The sequence below is a fragment of the Cryptomeria japonica genome, chromosome 6, assembly GCF_030272615.1.
Source record: "Cryptomeria japonica chromosome 6, Sugi_1.0, whole genome shotgun sequence".
Taxonomy (NCBI): Eukaryota; Viridiplantae; Streptophyta; class Pinopsida; order Cupressales; family Cupressaceae; genus Cryptomeria; species Cryptomeria japonica.
Genome location: NC_081410.1, coordinates 402983184 through 403000862, shown reverse-complemented (window position 1 = coordinate 403000862; position 17679 = coordinate 402983184). Strand labels below are relative to the sequence as shown.

The window sequence follows — 17679 nt, the reverse complement described above, 5'->3', positions numbered from 1 at the left end:
AATTTGAAGATTCCAATAAGAAATTCAAATAGGTATTCCATCTGATATAACCTATGATATGCGGTGAGCACTATTATTTCCTATTCATGGGTAAACACTATCACTTTGCGTCCGAAAACTTTTCTCCTTACATTCTTACCTTTACAACTAATCTTAGGTCTTTTTCAATAGAAGCATTAGGAACAACCTAAAGTCATTCTATATTTCATTACCCTTCGTGTGCATTTAAATCAAGCTCAAACACCACAGCTGCACGTAAAAATAATTGTCATTATCATCACATAACTACCACACTATTATAGATGGTGCTTTGCGACTAATAAAATGCAGTGTTTTATGCCCTGTTGTGATTGAATATCATGGTTGATTGATGAAATAGATCATTCTGTTCTAAGGTCATGATCCCTATCAAAGCTCTAAGCATTTCACCTTCCGGTCAGTCCTTCAATTGAGAGTGCTGCTACACCTTTTCAAATGCTTGGCCAACAATAGAATATGGATCAGCTTATGGATTGCTTTCAGCATTAAGTATATCATGATTATATGTCAATTGGGATTTCTCATGATCCCTTTTAAACTCTAAGCATACATCTAAGATTTTCTAAAGTTGCAAATAAAGTGCAAAGGCCCATTGGAGAAATCTGGAATTTAATCATGTTTCACTGATTAATTTTTTTTTTCCAAGAAACACGGATGAAGTTATCGAGAAACCATACAATGAGATCTCCTTGTAGAACAAACCTCAGAGGTAAAGAAACAACCATTCACAATGCTCTCATAGAGATGATGGTTCTTGTTCACAGCAGCAAGATTGCATGATATAATTAACATCGTCTGGCTGCACTCTCATGTTGTATTTATCTATTTTAGTACTTTGTTGAAAGAGGAATCACAAAATGATCTTCTATTTTGATCGATTGGGCACTTTGATTTCACCGAGCAAACAATGTTACTTTAGTTTGCTGGACTGACCTATCCAGATCAGATTGCAAAACAATGGAGACAAATATTGTAGTTTTTATTCAAGTGCAGCAGCATAGATAGAGAAATATGCTGGCTCCCACCTCCCCCCCTTTCTTTTTTTCCCAGACAATACCCATTTATTCAGCGAATAGAGTGATTTTCTCCATAGTCCTTAGAACTTTTTTAATGTGAATACATGATTGTTTCATTCCAACAGCTTGGGAGCACTAATTCCAGCATTTATTGCATTTAGACCTCTGCTTTTGTTGAACCATAATTCATGCAGAAAGCAAGCATTTGTAATTTCCAGCATACATTCAAATACAAGAGATAACGGATTATTCACTTCGAGTTATTAGGTGTAGACTTAGTTACTTTGTTTGAATTTTTGTATCTTCATTTGATGGGTAGAGTTCCATTACAGGATACTATGTACTTTGTGGTTGGTAACCCCAGTTATATTGAATGCAAAAACCAATCAATTTGGTACCTTACTTGCTTCTCTTAATACCAGTATTAATAGTTTGGCATCATTTTTTCAAATCTGTGCTAACTATGACAATATAGAATGAAAACAAAATATCAGTAGAAGATTTATATCTGGAAGAAGCAGAAATTTAAACAATATATACTTCATCCTCTCAAGAGGTGCATTAGATGAGGCTGCAAGCTTTTGCTCGTTTCAGCTGCATTTGAGCATGAACAATAGAGACTAATTATCATTAATTCTTCCTATCATCGACTTGTACATCAGTGAATGATTTGCCATCCTTCCACTGTAGTGAGCAATATTTACATTCTTTCCCTTACCCCATATTTTGAGAAAGTACTTTCACTATATAGTATGATTGAAGGGAAATAATGGAGATTTTAGTGTTCTTTTTTTCCCATTGAAAATTCCCTAGAAACTTTTAAGCAATTGCCACTGCCAGGAGTAAGCTAGCTTTCACAACCTCATATGCCTGCAATATAGGGAAGCATTGACAAGGCATGCAACATGCTATTTCTAAAGCAAGAGAATAAAGCAAACTAATTTAATAAAATGAAGAAAAATAGCTACAACTTTTTTTTAAAACAAAAGGAAATGAAAATTAACTTTTCTAAGAAAGTAATATCTACAAATAACCGTGAATGATTACATCTTCTTAATACAAAATAAGAATTAAACTATCAACAACAACATTATGAAGTAGCACAAGAGTAGTTTAGCGTTTACTGATTTCTTGGATTTCATTTTGAATCTTTAAATATCACCACATTCTGAAAGAGGGGAAGTGTCATCAGGGCAATTTTTTGCCCAACCACAGACTTAACAGTCCCCTATGTCTTTCCCAACTGGAAGGGCCGGACCCTTCGCTAGGTATAAATAGATGATAGATCTAATCCTATTTGAGATCAATGTTTTGACCCTACATAACCCTAGTCGATCACACACCATAGGCAGCTCCTAACTAGTATGACCTCTGACTGGGTTGTATATTTGGACTGTATGTATTGATTGATGCATACTTATCATAGTGTCACCTTGGTCAAAGGTTTTACATGTTGGCAACGCGATTTAAGTGTGTAGACACTGGTCACCACCCTACTCGGCTAGATCAAAATTGGTGATAGTCTTTCAACCCATCAAGATTGTCTCTTATGCTAAGTGCATAATGACTTAATTTGAGGCTTATTATGCTCTAAATTTATGCTTTTGACCTTAAAAAGCAGACTTTGTTGTTATAAGAACATTGCTATCTATCATTCTCATTGAAATACTTTTCATTTATTTAATTACTTGGTATTATTTGTTGGGTTTCATACTTGCTCTCACGAGCTAGCAAACCTTCTCCCTCATGCTCGCAGTTATGTGAATTCAGTCTAAAACTATGCTGAAATTATCTTTCCAACTGTATATTGTTCCAAGATTTTCAACAGGTCAGAATGTTTACTTATTTGCAGCAGTCATATTCACAGAAACTCTACGCTAAATCTTTCATAGAATTTCAGAATTGAATTCTGATTTTTAATTAGTTAAGTCCATTGTCCTGTTTTAAGAACCAGTTCGGTGTGTATAAAATTTAAATCTTGTTTCTAACCATGGCTACGCTTTTCCAGGTTTAACTTTACTATAACTGCTTTGGCTTCCAAATGAGCCACAACTTTTCATCTCAGCAAAAGATGTTTGCATTCCAAGTTTCCTTTCTTTAGGACATTCTAAGTTCAATAATGTGTTTGATACCATAATTCGGTAATGATAACAATTGCTCATGTCAATTTACTTCTATTTTTATTTCTGGTAAACTTATCAAAGTTTCAAATAAGGTATGATTTTCTTTACTAAACAATTTAGCTACATCTCAGCTATGTTTATATTCAGATATTCATCTCCATGCGATAAGCAATAAGCATTGATATGAGCTTAAAAGTATTATCGAATATGTAAATGAAAGCCTTTCTTCTAATTATTGCTCATCATAGTTTAAACTCTTTTTTAATTTCATAAGCAAAGCACAGATAATGGTATGTAACTTGGCAAGAAACCTACCTTCCAAGCTTGGTTGATATGAACTCTCTTGTTCAATTATGAAGCTAAGCCTCCCTTGCCAGTCTTTGCTTCCTTCTGCGATTAACTACTTAAGCTTTCTTTTCTTTGGTGAGAAGAATTAAGAGCTCCCAAAATCGTATAATTAGAACCGTGAGTTTTCCAGGCTTATACTTTTCCGTATATAAATACGTATTTCGAATTTCCCATTTCAATGCATTTCAAGCCGGTTTCATTTCATTTCTTTCGAATTTCAATTCGTCTCATCGGATTCTTTATCCTTAAAATGAGTTTAAACTGATTCCTCCATAACAGGGAGACGGTGGCATTCACTATGTTTATTTGTGTGCTGTTAAATACATCATATTGACTTAACGACCGATAGCACACCTCATACAGTTGACACTTTATTAAAATAATTACTCCTTCACATTGTTACAAGGTTTGCAGTACTTAAAATGATTCACATCTTTTATACTTCAAGTATGGTCCATACAATACGTGGAATATAATCAAATTAATACATAATCGACTATGTATATGCAGCAAAGTTCCTAGACTCAGACTCGGCAAGGCCGACTTGACTCGTGACTCGGCAATGACTCGGCAAAATAAAAAAACCCTTGAAATTTAGAGATTTTTAACGATTTAAACCTTGTTTCATGCACCCATTATTGAATAAAGCTTAAAGACACTATAACATCATCAAATAGAAGCTCTAGCTCTAGCTCATCCTCGGCCTCAGCCCCAGAGTAGTCTGTCTGCCTCCTACAAAGGCATCTAAGGTAGGTCCTGGATGACTGAGTAGCCATAGTCTTTGCTTGTGAGGTGCCACAATGATCAACATCAGTTGTGCTTGTGTCGGATCGTGCTCTATCCTCCTCCTCTGCCATAGCCACAGCCGTAGCCTCTCTATCTGCCATGTTTGACATGCCGCGACATGCCGCGACACGAGTCTTGGAGCTCGGACTTGGCGAGTTTAACCATAACTTGCCTGACTCACCCGAGTCAGGGCGAGTTATGAGCAAAACTCGCCGAGTTTGAGTCACGAGTTGTCAAAACTCGCCGAGCTTGGCTCGATTCGCCAATGCAACAAACTTGCCTGACTTGCGGTGAGTTCGGGAACTCTGATATGCAGAGCATGGAAATCATATATTCTTATATATATGTATATAGATATATATTTGTGCTAATTGTCATGTAGCACAAACATATAGATTCTCCTATTCTATTTATACATAATTATTTATGTATTGTTTTTGTCAGCATAAAGAATTAAATAAGGATTCGTAATTACTTCTTAATAATTTCAATTTTAATGTTTTATTTAAAAAGATGCTAGAGTCCAAAACAGAATTTTATAAAAATTCTAACAACTAGACTGACTGTCTAGGGTTAACTAGAATAGGTTCTTAGTTTACGATACAACACCCTAAACCCTAACTCAACATAACAAGACTTTAACTTACAGCCTTAGGGTTTTAGATAGCATTAGATCCTTCATCTATTTAACTCCCATTCTCAATGATACTTTCCCTCCCTTCTCGGAGGATCATGAATTTCTTGGATCCACTAGGTCAAACCAATGTAGTTAGTCTGGAATCTCATTATTAGCTCTAACATGTTTAAACATGATAAAATAGCTCATTTAAACATAACGATTTTAGACAAAATCATTCATATATGCATTATGAATCACCATTCAACAATATAGAATATCATGTACCAATGCATCTAAAGTTTTAAACAATTTCAAAATATTAGGGCACGAGGGATGTAACAAGGCATGCGAATGGGGAAATTATTTGAGTATTCCTTTATGATTTTATTTCTGTTAAAACAAATTTAATCATTGTTCTATTTTTTAAATAAAATAAAGGCATTACATGCCTTTTACTGAAATGTATTCTATTTGGTATTAAAAAATAATATTAATATTTTATAATTTTATTTTTTATTTTATCCTTTTAAATAATAAAATAAAATAATTTAAAATGTCTTTTTTAATTTTAACATTATTATTATTATTTTTTTTGATATTTATATATGATTGAAATGGTGAAATTGCATTCTCATGCCAATTCTTATTTGGGTTTAGGTTTATTTTGACAAAATATCTTAGTATCACACTCTTGTACTAATATTGACACGAGCTCTCTAGGTTTCATCCTTAGGTAGTATACAACTAAGGAACACACATGCATGTTAATACTATTTTACTTGGCTACATGACTCTAAATATGTGTGTGATTCCATCATGACAAGTTGCCTCTATTGGCTCAGACCTTCTCCTCGATGATGCTCTCTCTTTAATATGAGGGGTTGTCATTAGTTCTTGTCAAAATAATGTTATAAATCATCATTTTCACAGTTACTCTTCAAAAGAAACTTAACATAGTCAAATCATCTTGTCTAATTGCTTTCTATCAAACAATAAATACCTAGTCATTCAATAATTAAACTAGGCTAATTAAATGGGATGTGACATCCCTTTTAACATTATTGAAGGATATAGAATGCAAATCATCACAAATAAATTTACTTGTCTATAGTTCCTAGACTCACTCCCAACTTGCAATTCTGACTTTTCCTTCTCATTGCCATGACTTTTGTTAATGATAATCCTTCCACATCAATGCCCTGCTGATGTGAGCACAATAGCAAGAAAGAAAAGATATATAGGAACTAGCCTCAATATACATTTGCATTCTACTTGAAAATGTATTTATAGCATTGTTCCATTGAGATGTGCCTCCCTCCCCCCCCAAAAAAACTTGCTTCTCCTGTAGAGGGATGTTTTCAAGACTTGGGGACTTGGGGGAAACATATGTCCACATCACCACCACTTCAGCTACCTCTGTTGAGGATGCCGTCGGGTTGCTTGCAATATGGCACATGCCATTATTACTGATTGCAACCTTTTAACTTCGTGAAAACTAATTGGCCTTTCATGGGGTACAAAGATGTTATATTACAGATTTGTCCTTGAAGATTTAATTCATCTATATTTTTCAGTGTTCCATGGCCGTTGGGGACATGTTTCGGGGACAGGGGGACAAAGGTTCTAAGTTTGGGGGTGGTGGGGGGGGGGTGTGGTGCTGATATTCATATAGTACTTGAAAAACTAGTTTTGAAAGATGATTGAGAATTATATTTCAAATGAAACTATGGCAAATCAGTAAAATAGCAAAATTGCAAATGCTAAATACTAAATTTCTTGATTACTAAATAAATTGACAAAAGAAATTGTCAAATTGGAGATTTCTATCATATTGAAAATATGATTTATGATCATGACTCATCATTGGCTTATTAGTTATTACTTGCTTAGAATTATAGTTTGATGGGGGTTTGGGGGCAACACCTAAATGAGGTTGAGGGTAGCACCCTTGGTAGGGGTCTGGGTATGAGAGAGAGATATTTAGAGATAGGTCTTGATCTTGGGGGAAAGAGAAGAGAGTGAGATAGAGAAAGGTAGAGAGAGGGGTTAGAGGAAGAGCAATAGGTAGAGAGATAGGCCTATAGTTGAAGGGAGACAAAGAGAGTGAGATAGAGAGAGCGAAATAATACTAATGGGAGGTTGCTGATTACTGAAATTTGACTAAGTCTGAAATTTTTTAAATCTTCCAAAACCTAGAATCTGCATTATAACTTCTAGAGATCTGAAACCACTATCAAACATCTTGCCAATATATACATGAAATATAAATTTAAGTATAAGAAACTTCCTTATACTTAAATGTTATATTTCATCATCATGTATATATGTGATGAAGAGATTGAGATTGGCGTGAAGACAAGGATGCCATTTTCACAAATTTTCCACCATTTTTGCTTAGGGTTCAAATTTTTAAGTTGGGGCTATGGGAGACTCCTAGGCATCCCTGAGATGGCTAGGAGACGCTTAGGAGTCCCCGAGACGTCTAGATGTCCTTGGCGTCTCCGGACCTCACAGTGACGGTGGTGGGATGATGGGGGATGCCTTGTCCTTGTCCCCTCATCTCGGATATGTGGGGGTTTGGGGGGGAAACGCGTCCCCGTGGTTTACTAGTATTTTTATATCAGCACCGATCCGCCCACCACTGCTCCCTCACCGTCCCCAAATTAAGGCCCTTGGTCTCATCCTCGAAACTTTCCCCATGTCCCCCAGTCAGGAAACTTCATGGAACAATGGTCTAAACCGATCCTAAACATCTTGATAATATACACGAAATACAACTTAAAGTATAGGAAAGGAAATAACCAAATATAAATACCACTTATATTTAAAATGTTTATTTCATGTATGGCCTCCTATAATCATGATAACTCCACAAATTCAGCTCAAAATTACTTTGAATGCCCTAAACAAGCTTGGTGTCTCTTTCAACATGAAACAAGTCATAAAATTGCAGGTCCACACCACCCACAAAGTCTCATAAATGCATGGTACAATTCCCACATAGTGGCAATTTGGCCTCATAAATTTGTATGCCCTGATGAAGCAATAAAATATGGTGTCTGAACATCATTGACGAAACTTAAACTTTCAGCAGAAAGAGGTACGGCTTCCATGAGGTATATGGCTTACCCGGGATGATGGTATGACCAACAAACCCTTTTCCTAGTGGCCTCAAACACACACTTCGTCAAAATCTACAACTTAAAACCAAGTAATCAGATATGCCCACACCTCTCCCTAGGTGTGCATACTGCCATACCTGATATGTATATGGCTTGGATACATGTCGGATACTATACTCACGCGTGCCCAAAAAACACTAATTTTCCAGCCATGTTAGATATTGTGAGATTGGATTTTTAAAAAGTCTGATGTGAATCTTTCTAAACTCAGTTTAAAAAAACTTGCAATTTTATTTTTCTATTTCAGCTACCTATTCTTTTGGGTCTTCTTCCAATGCAACTATATATATTTCAAAGGTTAGATTATTATTGTGTGTTTAGTTCTTTATATCTAAATTTTAAAATATTTAGGTATTTTTCTATGTTATCCTGAGTTTCTGGGATGGGGAGACGGGGGATGGAGAAATGGGTATCTGGGACAAATTTTTTTTTTTTTTTTTGCTATTTTTGCAACGGAGGGGACAGCTATAAAAAAATAGGGAAAATTTAAAATATATAGGGGAATTTGAAATTTCAAATATATTCATATGATAACATTGATAAATCTAAAATCAGTGTGCATAGATCACCAACTGTATATAAATTGTTCATAACCAGAAATATTGTTGCTGATATAAATATCACTTTTGATAGTGGAAGTTAGGCAATATGAAAGCTTATACAATGTTCAGATTTAAGTGCCTTGAATATTAATAAGAATATTCAATATTGGACAGCAAACTGGAATAACATTTTAGATGATGAGCATCCCTACACAATCTGCACTAACATAATTCTGCAATCCCTATTACACAATCTGCACTAATATAAATCTGCAGTCCTTATTACACAATCTCAATCTGCACTTTCAAAATATGCACCAGGATGCTGCTAGGACAGCGATCAATGATCACACTCTGTAAACTGTTATGACATTCAGTATACACCTAAAATGAACCCATGTTAGATCTGAATTATGGTTAAACATGCAGCACTGCCTCCTATGTCAGGGCCATTGAAGTATAAGTTATAACCCCTTCAGCGATCCCAAACGCTTTCCAAACTGCTTTATTGGCTACGGATAGTGACACAGGAGGCCACTCAGTGCTCAAACCCTGAAATGGTGTTCTGAATGGTGTGAACTATGTGTGGAAGCTTGTAAACTGCTTTTTGGAATCCTTTATTTTATTCTGCTGCGAGGTGTGGGGGCCACTAAACAATACAATAAGTCCTTTTTTCTCAAAGGTGGGTGAGTTTTTTTTTTTTTTAAATAAGTGCAAATTGGTGGGGATGGATGGCTGTACCTCGGACAGTTGGGGGACGTTTGAGACCCCAGCCATTCCCCCCAGTTTTCTCTGCTGTTCCCCCCAATAAGAAACATATTTGCAAATTATATTGGTTTTGGAAACAGCAAGTAAACCTCCCCTGCCGTCCCCCCATCCCCGGACCTGTTTCCGTTTCCGAAACGGCTAGAATTATGTCGGAAACACATCCTTGGGTTTCACTGGTATTTTTCTTTTTTTATTTCCATTTAAATTTTACTTTGTTTTAATTTAATTTAGATTTAAATAATATTATTGTTAATTTGATTATAGTTCCTGGTTTGTATATTGTAAATTGTTAAATCAATTTATAATTAGTTATGTAACAATTATGTGTCGATATCGCTTTTTAAGTAATGAAAATAATCTCTAATAACTTAGAAAATTGTGTTAAATATGTATATGTGTTTTTTATGAACATATCCAGCCCTAATCATATTAGGGGTCTTCGAAAATGACCGTATTCCTGTCCATACAACGTTGTTAAAAACACATCAACAACATCCATCTTTGCAACACTTAAAATTGGAACTTCAATTTGCAGCAATGGTGATCACTAGATAGAATCACACCAACTCCTAGAAAGTTTTCTCCCCTGAAAATAACTAATTTAAAATTATAATTATACACTTATTACTTAAATGACCTTTTTGAAATATTGTATTTCATTTCATGTGCAAAGGTCCCCTTATCTCTCCTAGGTGTCCACTTTTGCAATTCTTTGTTACTGTTGTCATGAAGGATTGTGTCCAAATGCTAAGCTCTAAAGCCCAGCAATCTTGTGCAACATGGGGAAATCCTCAGGCTGTGGGTGACCTATAACAGGCAGGAACCTCTGGATTTTGGGCTGGTTCCCTTAAAAGACCTCTTAGAAACTATTGAACTTGATTGGAAAAGGGATAAAGAGATGACTTGAATTGAAAATCTATTGCTACTAGGAGGTGATGCACCAAATTTATGAGATCTACTTGCTGTCCTAAACTCACAATCAGTTTCAATTAAGAAGTTTGTTTGTTCACAATTCAAATCAGATCATGAAATACATAGTTGATTCATAAGAAGGTTTTAGTTTCAACATTTGCATGAAGGAAAACAACGTTTTCACAGCTTCAACACATTAAAACCATCAAACACAGCCTATAACCTGCACTAACATGAATGTTCTTTGCTTTAATGAGACAAAATTAAAGGATTTTAAAACAAATCACAATAATCTCATCAGATCATTCATTGACACCATGAATACAAGAACAATTGAGGACGAATTGCTGCTTCTTTATTGAATGAAAGGAGTTTGCATACAATCTGGAAATACTTCTGAAACTGAAAATAAATTTGAAAATCTGAGTTACAATGCTGAATGCTTTGCTGTGTATTGCAAGCAAAGAGAAAGAACTAGAAAAGAAGTGTACAGAAGAATGCTTTATAGGAATGAAGTCTCTTTTCTTGACTGAAAGATGGATCTGGTGTTCAACTCCACTCTTGATGTGCATGAGGGTTGGAACTCCTCCTGGACTGATGATCTTCGACTTTGGTTTCTCCTCCAATTTGCATGGTCCTATCTCCTTTGGTCGTGCAAAGCTGAAAATCATGTAAAAAAAGTCTTTGAACTGCCCCAAACTGACTGTTGGTGGGCCTAAAACTTGTGTTGATTGGTGTCACATCCATTTGGGGTCTTAAATTGAGCCTAAACTACTGCATTCACCTCCAAAACTAATCCTTTCAAGCCTCAAACTGATTCTTGTCAAACTGCATGGTGATTTGCATTGATTGCATAACCTTAGGTGATTCTTCAAGAGCTACGCAGTAATAAAACATTTGGCAATTTAAAATTCTTGAAAAATTCAACTTCATCCATGTATCTTTGCTCTTGTACCTCTGTAAATCTCTAGTTAATGCATTTGTCTTTCTCAAAGATTGTTCAAACGAGGCATGTGACTGCTACTCTTTTCGCATTGTACCTCTGTCATTTCTTAATAGGACTGCACATTGTTCTGATTTGTATAAGGCTCAAACCCTTGATCTTCAGAAGACTGTCTTTTGTTCAAACCCATTCCATGCATAATCTTCATTATCAATAATATGAGAGGCCAGGACTGAAAAGGCTACCATTGTCATAACATGAGCTAACTGTCCTCCTGTGTTAATCTGTTAGGACTGTTTTGCATACATGTCTTTCGAAGGTGGCTGCTCATTGTTCTGATATCTTGCTACTGTATTCTTCTCGGTTGATTTCCCCAGTTCTAAGAATTGTCACCAACCTTGAATCTATTCTGCAACCTGTAGCAGACCCTGCTCTTTTACTGTTTCATCACGAAGTTTGGCTTTTGACTGTGATCTCTCTGTGCTGCAACTATCACAAGCACTCTTTAGGGAGCTCACTGTCACTGTCCTTGAGATCAGGACTGTCATGCCTCTGCTTTTCTGAAACTGTCACCCTTTTTAAGAAGATATTTCTGTTTCATATCACACTCTCAGAAACTTTCTAATCATTAATGACTGCTCTCATTGTAACTGTCATTTCAATGCCCTCACTGCCTTAAGGGGACTGTCCTTAGATGGACTTGCCATCATTGGACTGTCATCACAATCTGATTGTGTGTTCTCTTCACATTCTTACTGTCATGGATATGAAAGAGGCACGACATTTCTCACTATTCCCTCTTCATATATGGCTGTCTTACTTCATGAATTTTCATTTGTGATTTAATACTTGAAAACTAGTTATGGCCATTATGTCAACTCATAGCATTGTCCTATGATTATGTAGGTCTATCTCTGAATCACACTGTCTTTCATCTAATGTCATGAACAAAGATCTGTGATCTCTGCTCTCAAAAGAAAATGCCACACCACATATGCTATTTATTACTGTTTTACAAGGTTTGCAATGAGAATCAACAGGTCTGCCTTCTTTTATGAATAGAACCCCCTATGCTCTTTTGTTAACACTCCATACCCGTCAAGAAACCAGTCTCTTCACTGTGATTAGCCTTGTAGAAGTTTGAGAGCTGCTTTTATACCTTTCATCTTCTTTTTTTAAATTTGCATCAAGTACACATTCATGTCTTGCATGTTTTCTTGGAAAAAAGGGCTTGTAGGCTGTCAACATCTGAAGGCCTTTGTTCTACTTCTTCTTTTGCTGTACCTTGGGATTTATCAGCTACACTCTCACTTCTCCATTCATCTATCCCTGTCATTTGGGAGAACACTTATTCTCTATATTGCAAGCTGTTCCCACTTAATAACAGTCCTCTTATCATATTTATCACACCTTATTGACCTTATAAGAAGGGACAGCTCTTCAAAGCTTATGGACTGTCATTGAAACCCTCAGGTTTCAGACCTCTTTTACATTCATATGTTCTCTTTATGGTTGTCTTCAGAATGACAGTTTTTATTATCTCCCATGCTACCTTATTGGTTGTCATGATCATGATGTTATTGCTGCCATCCATGCCTTCATAGTACTGGCTTCTCTTGATTTAGGACTCTTTCTTTATTGCCTTGTGACTGCATTTTTATCTCGACGTAAGGCTAATGGATACCTTATAAAGGGTAGCCTTTAAATGTAGACTACCATCTGAGTGCATAGAATTTCTTGCATTACTCTTTCCTTGGCACGCCATTTGACTGAAATGTATACCTCTTAGTATGTCTCTATTACCCTTATGACAGAGACTGTCATTTTGCTATGTAGAATCTGAATATTGCCATGTACTTGAGACTCTTTTAGACATGAATGGCCTACACCTTTTAACACGACTGTCATATGAGTCTTTACTCCATATCTTCAAAAAGACTAAACCCTAAAGGGTTTCAAGTGAAAAGTCCTACAAAGATATAACAATAACAAAACTCCTTTTCTATTATGGATGTCATGGCTTAAAGGTTTTGTATTTCTATTGTATCTGTTCATACCATGATTTTGTTTAAGAAAAACTCTTCAAACTCGTGCAAATAACTTTGTTTCTTCATGGAAGACAATAGAAGGGCTGTAAGAATAATGCAGACCTGTTTGGCGGGTTGTGCATGCATGATCTCTGCATGTGATGACTATAATGATCTTCATGTCTTGCACAAGACTTTCCACAATCTTTCCTTTACTATAGAAGCATCTTTCACATTCCAAAATCCCTAAAACAGCTTTTTTAACTTGTTGAATACTGAAGAATACATGGTATTGACCCCTCTTTCAGATAGACCAAAAATGAGAGTGTAGAGATAGCATGGAATGGATCTTCAAGTCTTTGTTAGAGAGATTGGCTGGCATGACAATTCTACAAAAGAAAGTAAATTTCTAAAAAATAGGGCTTCTTTGTATAATAACACAAGTCTTGCCAACAAAACCCTAGGTTAACTCATGCGACGTGAAGATTTGCTTCATGGCATGCTACGTGTGAAAAATACAATGTTAGACCCTCAATTCTTCATGTGACATGAAGACTTTATTTTGGAGAGACTTTTTTAACTTGATGTGATGAATAGATAAATTCCAACTCGCTCAAAACTTTAGAAGCAACAAACTTGAGACTCTAGGTAGAACTATTTTTGGCCATGGAGGTGAAAAATATGTAACAGTTACCTTTATTAGAATAATTCATTTAAGCAACCAACCATTTATAGAATATAACATTAGAAACTTAAGTGACCATTTAATTAATTTTATTTAAATCCACCAAAACAACATCGAAATCAAACTCTAATCACATTAAAATGATACTTGAGATGTAATATGATGATTGGCACCAATTGGATGATTTAATAAAAATAGATGGCCTTCTGAAAAAATTTGGAGAACACCCTAAACGTCAGAAAGCTCTTCTGAAAGTGTCACAATGCTCCACACTGCCAACTGAGTTCATTGTCATAACTGAAAGTTGTTGCTAAACAATCCAGAGCACTCTTGGAAGTTTGGAGTTCTCCCCAACTCATGAAGAAGCTTATGGGAAAACTCGGAAACTGAGTTAAAAGCTTACAAATATATTCTGCTCAAATTGGGAACATTACATTGTTCAAAATTTTGCAGAAACAGCAATATTGTCATCAGCAATTTGAGAGTTAATAACCATCTCATTTTGAAGAGTAGATGTGTTTTTTTAAAATTCAATTTATTGGGTTTTTGAAGAAAATATCCCATGGCAGCATCTTTGAACAACATTTAGCATTTTCAGAATGAAACTCCAACAAATTCTGTTATAGAATTTATCAAAATACTAACTTAACCAGCAATGCATTCTAGCCAGTTTTTTGGGTCCATTAAATTGTTTTCCAAGCCAATAGTAGATTGTCAATAATAAAGCTGCCTCTTATGAATCCATTTGTGCATCTCTCACAATGCCTTGCGTAACAGCCTTAACTTTGATAGCCAATGCCTTGGTAGTAATTTAATAGGAAGTATTTAAGGATCCATTCTGAAGAGTTTCCAAGGTTACCTCGTTACTTTGTGTATACATTTGTGCCTTGACATATAGTTGTAATATTTTCAGTGTTTTATTTCTTTTTGATTACCCTTTCTGAAGTGTATGGATTTAATTAACTTGAACCTACTGTCGATGCATACTTTTTAAAGCAAATTTGTGCATTTGTTCTATACATACCTGATCCTTATAGGCACTAATCTACTAGCATTCAATACTTATGATAATATATTTTACTTTTTTTGCAATGAACTTTTGAAAGCATTGTTTAATAAATTTTGATTCAATGCACAGCACCAAAGAGAAGAAGAAGAAAAGCTGTCAGAGCAACATGAGGAGACACTTCGCACTAATTACAGGAAGTATGAGATGATTGAGAGCTTATATGCAGATGGGACCAATGAAAAACTATCTCGTCGCTATGATACTTCAAAAGACGACGAGATCCCAAGGTTCTAATTTTTGAAATGATGAAACCAATATTGCGATAATATTTTTGCAGAGAACTTTATGTAAAATGAGCTTTAACAGTGTCAACTTTGAAAACTTTTTTTTTTTAATTTGTAAAATAGCGCACCTTTTAAGCTCATTTTCTCTTTTACATTTTGTTATTGATGGGATGTAAACTCAAAATATATATCATTATACGTCACGAATAATTTCTAGATGCACAAAACAGGAGCTGCTATTTCCATAGTTGGCATGTTAATGTTATTGCTGAGATTTTTGTGTAGGTGGTTTGTAATTTTATCTTTCAAAGTTTTGCATAAAGTTTATCCATGTTTCTGTATAAGTTTTGTCTTTCTGAGAAGTGACTGGTACAGTCAGATTGAAGTTTACACCCTAATTTGTTAGTGCGAAAGTATGTATAGTTCAGAACATTCAATATAAAAACAGTAATAATAAAGTTCAATGTCACAACCTCCATTTGTTACAAATTAACAAGAACTTGTTAGGTTGTTTATAGAACAAATGTGTAAAGTTCAATGCATTAGTAGGATTGCTTCTGGTTAAGTTAAGGCTTTGATGTGTGCTTTCTAATCGTGCTATTTATTATGGTGAAATGATATTTTGGTTTTCATTACTCTGGGTATTATAATAATATTTATTTCATGTTTTTGAATTAAGGGAGAGTATTTAGTAGTTGTGCACTTTAATTTTGCACCTCGCAAATTTCTGTATGGCAATTTTAAATGACTAATTTTTAAATATAATTTATTTGATAAGTTCACTGTTCAAATATAAGATTTCAACTCCACATCATCAAATATGATGTCATTATTGTGCTTTTGTTGAGGTATCAGAAAATACAAAAAAAAATAAAATCTAGTAATTAGCTGATAGGCTTTCTGTGTGGGCTTTTGCCTGCCAAAGTGTCAGTCTTCCAGCAATTACCAGACCTCCGGCGTCTTTCCGATGAGTCTTCGTTTTCAGGCAATGACGTGTTTTTTTGAGCTTTTAACCCGATCACTGTTTCGCGGTCACTTCATTTTATGTGTTTTATCATTAATTTTCCAGCAATGAGACTGTATGACTCCAGCAATTGACGGTGACATTTATGTTGATTGGTGTTATATCGCTTTGCACCCAACATAGCGTCTGTTAATATCTTAAAGGAAAGAAATTATGTGATTGTGGGAATTCTTCAGTTACTGCCTGCAATCGCAACTTTAACACAGACAAGGGAAGATTTGGTAAGCAATTTCATACTTAGCTGATAGACTCCTTGTGGGGGCTTTTTCACTCGCAATGATCATTTCGTTGCTGGAAATCTGTCAGCCTCCTTGGTTGCTTGGCTGCTTCTTTCTGGCCAGTAGTAGCAGAGACAGGCAGTTGACTGCAACCGTGGGCATCTTGTCATGCTTGCAGGTGGTGTGTTGTTTTTGGAGAAGAAAGTTTTGCACCATCGTGAGGACAAGCCATCCACATAAAAGGAGAACCCCGGGCCAAGGCCAGTGAAAAGCAATTTCCTCACAAATTCAGAAGGGCGTAGTATATGATGAACCCTTGCTGGTTCAATCCTTCAACCTGCTGTAATTTATTATTCTTTTTCAGAAATAGACAGAAGTTGCAGAAGGGTTTCTTTAATTCTCAACACATCTTGAAAGAATACATGAAATTAATCAACTGAAGCAATAAACTGGAGAATTTAGAAGCATACCCGTAGGTCCTTAGCCAATTTATTGAATTAAAAGAATTCAATCAGCAACTTACAAAGTTCTGATTTTTTATTCTGAAACAATTCAGATCTGCTCTTATTTAATACTAAGGCACCCAAATAGTGGAAGATGGTGCCAATAAATGAGCAAGCTGTGTGTTTGGGAAAAGCAACCTCCAAACCACAGAAAAATTAACAGCAAAACAGTAAATAGGAGACCTACAACAAATCTGCCTTGTAAGAAGCCAAATCAGCCCCAATTTAATTCAATTTGACTTCTGAATGAAGCCAACCAAGCTGCAACAATTCGATTGATCTTTCGCAATCTCAAAGCTACTGAATTCTGAAGAATGCACGCTCTCTAAAACAGGTCCAAACCCTAGCCACCATAGCCAAGTGCTTAGAAAAAATGTCAAATGCTCAATATCAATGAATGAGGTTTAATTTCATCTTGGCTGCCTAAATACCCAAAAAGTACAATTTTTGGCAATTAGGTTTTTAAAAATCATAACTTGCTTTTAGGTTTCCCAACTTAACCCTAAAAGCAACGCCCAACTTAGGAGATATTAAATTTTCACTTAAATAAATTTAAGTGATGCACTTTGTGGTTTTATTTTAATATTTCATTAAAACATTAATTGCCTGTGGGAATCACTCAAAAATTCATCTCCCTCATTATTGCTCAGA

At 35.4% G+C, this 17679-nt stretch overlaps 1 protein-coding gene across 1 annotated transcript in view; it reads left to right on the top strand.

Moving 5' to 3' along the window:
* LOC131065837 (uncharacterized) overlaps positions 1–15567 on the top strand; it is a 31276-nt gene extending 15709 nt beyond the window's left edge. The window contains exon 3 of the mRNA XM_058000473.2: positions 15129–15567. Within this exon, the coding sequence (XP_057856456.2) occupies positions 15129–15293 (165 nt within the window). The 3' untranslated portion in view covers positions 15294–15567. The remainder of the gene's footprint in view (positions 1–15128) is intronic.
* The last annotated feature ends 2112 nt before the right edge of the window (positions 15568–17679 follow it).